Source organism: Carica papaya, chromosome 2 (genome assembly GCF_054855325.1).
Source record: "Carica papaya isolate Zhongbai chromosome 2, ASM5485532v1, whole genome shotgun sequence".
Taxonomy (NCBI): domain Eukaryota; kingdom Viridiplantae; phylum Streptophyta; class Magnoliopsida; order Brassicales; family Caricaceae; genus Carica; species Carica papaya.
In genome coordinates this window covers 18,084,850-18,092,132 of record NC_142310.1, presented here as the reverse complement: position 1 = coordinate 18,092,132, position 7,283 = coordinate 18,084,850, and the positions used below count along the sequence as shown (strand labels likewise).

The 7,283-nt window shown below is 37.6% G+C and overlaps 1 protein-coding gene across 4 annotated transcripts; it reads left to right on the top strand.

Moving 5' to 3' along the window:
* Positions 1-277: 277 nt before the first annotated feature.
* Positions 278-5,969, top strand: LOC110817272 (NAD(P)-linked oxidoreductase superfamily protein). Of its 4 annotated transcripts, none has more exons than XM_022045730.2 (9): positions 278-650; positions 1,874-1,958; positions 2,056-2,172; positions 2,574-2,638; positions 2,769-2,857; positions 3,199-3,278; positions 4,916-5,027; positions 5,442-5,561; positions 5,656-5,969. In XM_022045730.2, the coding sequence occupies exons 1-9, from the start codon at positions 344-346 to the stop codon at positions 5,836-5,838; spliced, it is 1,158 nt and encodes a 385-aa protein (XP_021901422.2). In that variant the 5' UTR covers positions 278-343; the 3' UTR covers positions 5,839-5,969. The 4 variants fall into 4 exon arrangements, with proteins under 4 accessions (XP_021901422.2, XP_088069626.1, XP_088069627.1 ...); XM_088213500.1 differs by having other exon boundaries at positions 509-650; positions 2,082-2,172; XM_088213501.1 differs by lacking the exon at positions 278-650 and adding an exon at positions 1,058-1,483 and having other exon boundaries at positions 2,082-2,172.
* Positions 5,970-7,283: the final 1,314 nt, after the last annotated feature.

Here is a 7,283-nt window from a genome sequence, read left to right as displayed (position 1 = left end):
GATGATAAATAACATTTATTAATTAGAATAATATTATAGATTTCTTTTGAGTGAGAATTAATGATTTTCTATGAACATTATTTCCTAAAGTTATTATTAGTTTTAATAAATAAAAAATTATGAATGATATAGATTAATTTATTGTTAATTGTTATTATTATTTTTTTATTATAGATCAGAATAAATGTTTTATTTTATTTATTGTTATTTTTAATTTTTAATTTTTTTATTTTATTTTAATGAACATACTAAATAATTAAAATGATATGCCCGCCAAAATGGAGCTCTTATCCATTTCGTCTAAGCTGTGTTCTTCCCTTTCTTCATTATCTTTGCAGAGAGAATGGCGATTTCCGTGCAACCCGTCCTCTCCAACCTCACGCTCTCCAGACCTTCCAAATTCAGGCCACGGTCTCAGACGGAGTTGCGCAGGCCTAATGCCATATCGATTAAGTGCAGTGATTCCTCCGGCGAGGGGACCCGGCGAATTACTGTGAGTAACGGGAATGATTCCTTGGAAATATGCAGAGTCCTCAATGGGATGTGGCAGACTAGTGGAGGATGGGGCAGAATAGACCGAGACGACGCTGTTGAGGCCATGCTCCGGTACGCCGACGCCGGTCTCTCCACCTTCGATATGGCCGATCACTGTAATATCTGAAATCCTATTTGTCAAAACCCTTGATTGTTGTTTTTTGTTTTTTGTTTTTTTTTCCTGTTTTGTTTTCTTTGTTACACGTGGACTCCTTTAAGTGAACTGACTGGTTATCAAGCTGATGAGGCTACTTTACGCATTGGTTTCACCACGTGTTTGCATGAGATACCCACAAAGAAAGGAGTTTTATTTGCACCAAGGGGTCTCTGCTTTCATATATTTATGGGTTGTGTCTAATATTGTAACTTATAACTGTTGCTGCCTTGTCAAATAATTGATTTTAGGAAGGGGAAAAATGAAAATTATAGAATTGGGGGATTATTGGTAGACTATTCCAGGGGCATGGGCGCAAAAACTTTATAGGATGAGGGATTAATAATTGAGAAATTTTGAAATCCGAGTTTACAGGCAAAAAAGCAATAAGGTAGTAAGAATTGAGAAACCCAGAAGAGTTTATGAACTTAATGGTGGAGAGGTTAAACGGGAAGGAGATAGGATAAAATTACTTTCATTAATTTTGTCATTTTGACGTGGCAGAGTTGTTAAACTCGTCCTTGAACACATTCACCTTTAACTCAGTCAAGTTGGAAATTACAATAGGCATCAGAAGATCAAAGGTTCATTCAAGATCGTTGCATTGTGTGCTAACTGAAGATAACAGACGTGCTATCGTTAAGAATGGGAAGGACTCATTGGATATATGTCGGGTTGTGAATGGGATGTGACAGACAAGCGGTGGATGGGGTAGAATTGATCGAGACAATGCAGTTGAGACTATGCTTCGATATGCTGATGCTGGATTAACCACCTTTGATATGGCTGATATATGTAAAGCCCTTGCTGAGTTGCTATAGATTCTTGCTTTGGGTTGTAGTTGTTCTTGAAGATTTTCATTTTGTTCTCGCGTGTTGATGTTTCTGTCATGGTTTGCTCTATGCATATGCATGTGTTTTATAGTTGGGTTGTTCTGGCAAATTTGGCTTCATGATGGTTGACAAATTGTTGCAAGATATGCACAAGTGACTAGATATGCTCTTAGTCTTTGATTATAATCTGTCCTTAGTCTTGAAAATATCTTAGGTAAGTGGTGCAGTATTTCTGTGTGAGCATCTATTTCTGTTGCCCTTGGAAGCCTTTTGCATTTGCTGAGTTACATCTACCGCATTCCCAATTTGAGCACTTGTGTTTCTTCATTATTTAGCTACTTTGATTTTGTAGATGGACCTGCCGAAGATCTTTATGGCATATTCATTAATCGAGTTCGTCGAGAGCGGCCACCAGAATTCTTGGAAAAGATCAGAGGGTTAGTTATGACCACATCTGAATTATGTGGAAGGAAGAATGTTTTAGCAAAAATTGTAAATTTATATTTTCTTACATAATTCCATGATTTTATGCAGTCTAACTAAATGGGTTCCTCCTCCAGTTAAGATGACCAGTGGCTATGTCAAGGAAAATATCAATATATCACGAAAGAGAATGGATGTGGCTGCTTTAGACATGCTTCAATTTCACTGGTACACCCTTTTCTTCACTGCTATAGATTTTGTAATTTGGTATAATTCGCGAGTATGGAAGTTACAAACTGTTTACTTGGTTAGTTCCTCAAGGAACAGGAAACACTTTGCAATTGAACTCTTAATTTAATCAAGGACCAACAAGAGTGAATAGGGAAGTGGAAGATGTATAAATTTCCAATCTGACCTCACTTTCTTTTGATTGTAAATGAGATCAGATAAAATGTTTGTAATTGTTAGCAGTTGTTGTTTGCAGCTACCGTTTGATGTTAGCATTGCCTGGGGGAAAGGGTGGTGAGGCATTTTATGCAGGGTTTTTATGGAAAACTATGGGTTCAGAATTTTATTATTATTTTTTTACTTAAGTAATTTCTTCAGTAGACTGTATTTTACTGGGACAGGTGGGATTATTCTAATCCTGGTTACCTTGATGCATTAAAGCACCTTACTGATCTGAAGGAAGAAGGTTAGTAGCTTGTTTTTCTTATTTTACCATTCTTAAGGAGGAAGGTTAGTAACTTGTTTTTCTTATTTTACCGTGACAGGATGACTTTCTTTCTTGATTTGATTCGACTTTTTCGGTAAGTGTTATGCAGGTAAAATCAAGACAGTTGCTTTGACGAATTTTGATACGGAGAGGCTACAGAAAATTCTTGAGAGTGGAATTCCTATTGTTAGCAATCAGGTACATTTTGGTGATACTTGGTTTACATTTGTTAAAAGTACTGAATCAGTAGAATAGGAAAAGTAATAGAAAAGAAATACAACAAAGATCCAAAAAAAATATTTCAATTCAAGTTGGATGGATTTGTGCTTCTTACCTAGTTGAGCAGAAATTTCTCCATGCAATTCAATGGACAAATGCAGTTGGCTCGATGGTGAATCAAATATAATATTGTAATTAAAGACAACTGAGTAGTAACTGAACCAAATTAGCCATTAATTCTTTTTATTCCTTTTCACTTCCTCGCCTAGCTGATTTTAAGAATTTTATTGCTTGTGGAAATCTTTGTATTTGTTTATCAGGTGCAACATTCAATTGTTGACATGCGTCCTCAACAGAAAATGGCAGACCTTTGTCAGCTTACTGGAGTCAAACTGATAACGTCTCTCTCTCTCTCTCTCTCATGATTTATTCTTTAGCTTGTAGTAAAGATGCCATGATGGTAGAGTCTTTCTCTTGTGCCTTTGGTACTGTTGTTTGGAGGATAAATCTAGTCAGGAATCTTAATGATTGGGAGATGAATGAGTATGTTGATTTCATTTTCTTTTCTAGTGTGTGAGGTTGCATCAGGCCTTGGACAAGCCATTCTGAAAGTTAAATTCGAAAGAGACATTTTTGGTAAAATCTTATTACTTTCATTTGGCTAAGTGTGATATAAATTAAGGTAAATTACTAAAATAGTTATTAATGTTTGACACTTGTTACAATTTGGTCCTTGATATTTTTGTATTACAATTTGATCCCTAATGTTTTCTGTTTGTTTCAAATGCCCCGTTTCTTTATATTTTCTAACAGAAAAAGTTAAAAAAATTAAATTTTGTTTAGAAGCTTTAAAAAGAGCCCAAAAGAATGACTTTAACTGATTAATTAAATTAGTAAATTAATAAATTAATAATGATATTATATCTATTTTTTATTGTCATTGATTTATTAATTTAATTAATTAGCTGAAGTCATTTTTTTTAGTTATTTTTTAAAGCATCCAAACATAACCTAATCATTCTTGTTTTTTCAATTAATAAGTAGAAGCAAACTGAACATTTGAAACAAATAGAAAATGTTAGAGATCAAATTGTGATGAAAAGAACATTAGACACTAAATTGTAGCAAGTGACAAACATTGGAGACTAATTTGGGAATTACCTTATAAATTAATGGAAAGTTTCCCTGGAAATTATAGGGAAGATTAATGCATCTCCTAGAGTGATTTTTTTTGCATGGGAAGTGGCAAGGATATTCTGATCCTAGACGGTTTGATTAGAAGGGGGAAATTGTTATGAAGAGCTGCTATTTTTGCAAGAGAATGGTGGAGTCTGACAATCATCTTCTCCTTTGATGCCCCTCTCCATACTAGCTATGGATGATAACTTATGGTCTTTTGTGGGAGGGGGAGTTGACTGATGGATAGTTCTATGAAAGATGAGCTATTGGCATGGGAGGTATCCAAGGAGAGAAGCACTGTAACAAGACCCCTTGGCTACTTTATGGGCGATTTCAAAGGAAAAAACTAGGACTTTGAGGTTGTAGGTACTTTTGGTAGATTTAAGGACTTATGATTCCATACCTTGGGTGTTTGCTTAAGGGTCCTCTTTGATATGCTTATGAGGACTTTTGGGACCTTATTGATGTTTTAGATTTACAACAATTTTTATATATAGGTTGCATCCTTTTGGTTCCTTATAAATACTATTTTCTCTTTTTAGTTTAAAAAATGTGTAAGTTATGGCTACTTCTATATATTAAATAATGAAGGTATAGAAATACAATGAGAATATAATAGATTTTTGCCAAACACAAATTAAGGAGAAAATAAAAAAAGAAAAAAGTTTTTATTTCTTAAAATTCCTAGCTTTTGAATTGCTTACCAGAAAGCTCATTGATATGGCTTCTTGATTATGACTCACTAAAGAGATGAAGTTTTGTTTTTCATCTTGATTTTAAATCTTAAATGTTTCTTATTCTGGAAAGCTGAGCACTCTTATGTCCAAGTGTTGAAGTTGATTGGAGTTCTGAATTCAGGTATGGAACCGTAATGGGTGGTTTGTTGTCAGAGAAGTTCCTCGACACCAACTTAAACATTCCTTTTGCTGGCCCGCCATTGAACACTCCATCTCTCCAGAAGTACAAAAGGGTATGCCATTAGTTTTAGAGGCATTTTCTTTTTATTTTTTTTTTAAATTGAAAAACATGTCAAAATTGCTTCAAAGCACGAGACTTTGTTTGGAAGTTAAAGCTGAGTAACTGTTGTATAAGCAATTAATTTAAGAAAGGAGCAGTTCCACTGCAGGGAAATAATCCTTCTGACTTGGTTGTACTATCATCTCCTGGAAATATATAGAGAATCAAGTGGGAAAATGCCATGCATTCTAAGAATACATGCACTGGACATAATTGTCATTTCACATCTATTTATTACTGTTCTAAATGTTTTTAAGCAGTTTTGCAATCTTCAATTTCACACATCATCTCTGATAATGGGAATTCAAATGTACGAACAGTGAGCAAAATCTTGTCAGATCTTCTGACTGTTTAAATGAATTTGCAGATGGTTGATGCATGGGGAGGATGGAGCTTGTTCCAAGCTTTGCTTCAGACACTCAAGAGAATAGCTACCAAACACGGGGCCTCAATTCCCACAGTTGCTGTGAAATATATACTGGATCAGGTAAAGTCCACTGCGATTCATGTATTTCAGAGTTTTTCTTTTGGTCGTTGAAAAAGAATGCTTTTTTTTTTTTGGTTTGCTTGGTGGAATTCAGCCAGCAGTGGCAGGCTCGATGATCGGTGTTAGACTTGGATTAGCAGAACATATCCAGGATACAAATGCTATATTTTCGCTTGTCCTTGATGAGGAAGATGTGAATAACATACAGGAAGTCTCAAAGAAGCGGAAAGATCTGCTTAAAGTCATAGGTGACTGTGGTGATGAATACCGGCGTTAAGCACTGCTGTAACACCCAAGTGAAATAAAATTATATTTTATTATTTTTATTTTTTATTTATTTGATTTTTATGTAATTTATTTTAATTTGATTTAATTTAATGAAAAATAAAAATAATAATAATGATAAAATTGGGTAAAATATTATTTGAATTTAATTGAAATTGATTTTGGGAAAAATGGGTGAAAATTTGGATTCTGGGGGTGTTTTTGAAAAGAAAATCGGAAACTAGGGGTCAAAATGCAATTTAGAAAAATTGTGCCACGTCAGCAGTTCGGTCAGCAGCCCCGGCCAATCAGGACGTGCTGCGTGGCAAGGCAATGCTGACTAGGGAACGGGCCACGTGGGCGATCCGCGTGCGTGCGATCGGATGGCCCAGATCTGTTCTCGCGCACACGGACGACTCAGATCAAACATGCGCACGGACGGTCCAGATTCACGCTCACGGACGGTACAGATTTAATCAGGCACGGACAGCCCAGATTGCATCGCGATGAACAGCCCAGATTTAATCCCAATTAAATCGCGATCGAACGGTTCAGATTTAATCTTGATGGACGGTTGAGATTAAAAGGTAAAGGGTATAAATAACCCCACCCACACCTGACCACAAAAACCCTAGCTGCCAGTGCCTCGCTGGAGAAGAAGAACCAGACGCCGGAGGAGCCGGCCGCCGCCACCCGCCGCCGCATCGGGGAAGTTTCCGACCGTCGATCGAGGTAAATTTTCTCCCCCTTGCTCGTTTTTCGATGCTGAGTCCGCCTATGGCCAAACCGGAGCTAAACCACCGGCCAAACGGTCGGAAAACCCAGCCGAAGCCCAGCAGCGCCGCCGCGCTCCTCCTCGGTTTTTGCCTCCGATGAGGCCCTTCCCGGCCTCCGTTCGATGCAAATTTTATACTACTGTGATCACCGTTCTTTTCTCTACAGGTTGATCGAAACCAAACATCAAAATGCGACTCACGCCGGAGGAGCCGCCGCACCTGAGAGCACCGCTCCCGGTAAGTTTCGATTTTTCGTGATTTTTTGGTCCATCGAGGGCCCTAGGGTTGTTTTATCGTAGGGACCGATGCAAGTGTGGCCGAATTCGACCGAAAACGGCCAACCCGAGGCAAATCACCACCGCAAGCGGCGGCGCCGTTGCTGGAGCACGACGGAGCCGTCGTGCTGGAATTGCGATATTGGCCGAAAAGGGCCCTAAGTCTGATTTGGGATTTTTTGGGACACGTGCAGGTACCGGTAGTGCGTTTCAGTTTTCCGGAAAAAATTTAGGAAAATTAGGGACAGCCTGTAGGCGCACTGTAGAGTCGGATTCAGACTCCGAAACAGGTAAGGACCCCTCACCCTGTTTCCTATCACGGTATTAAAGCTAAATAAATAATTAAATGGTACTTTGTGACTTTATATATGTATAATTGATTAAGGTTGTCAATGGAGCCCGAGTCT

Bases quoted from the DNA above. Each gene is read 5' to 3' on its own strand.
- LOC110817272 (XM_022045730.2), top strand. From the start codon at position 344: ATGGCGATTTCCGTGCAACCCGTCCTCTCCAACCTCACGCTCTCCAGA. The intron at 651-1,873 runs GTAATATCTGAA...TTGATTTTGTAG, and splicing joins CTTCGATATGGCCGATCACT to ATGGACCTGCCGAAGATCTT. The intron at 5,562-5,655 runs GTAAAGTCCACT...GGTGGAATTCAG, and splicing joins TGAAATATATACTGGATCAG to CCAGCAGTGGCAGGCTCGAT.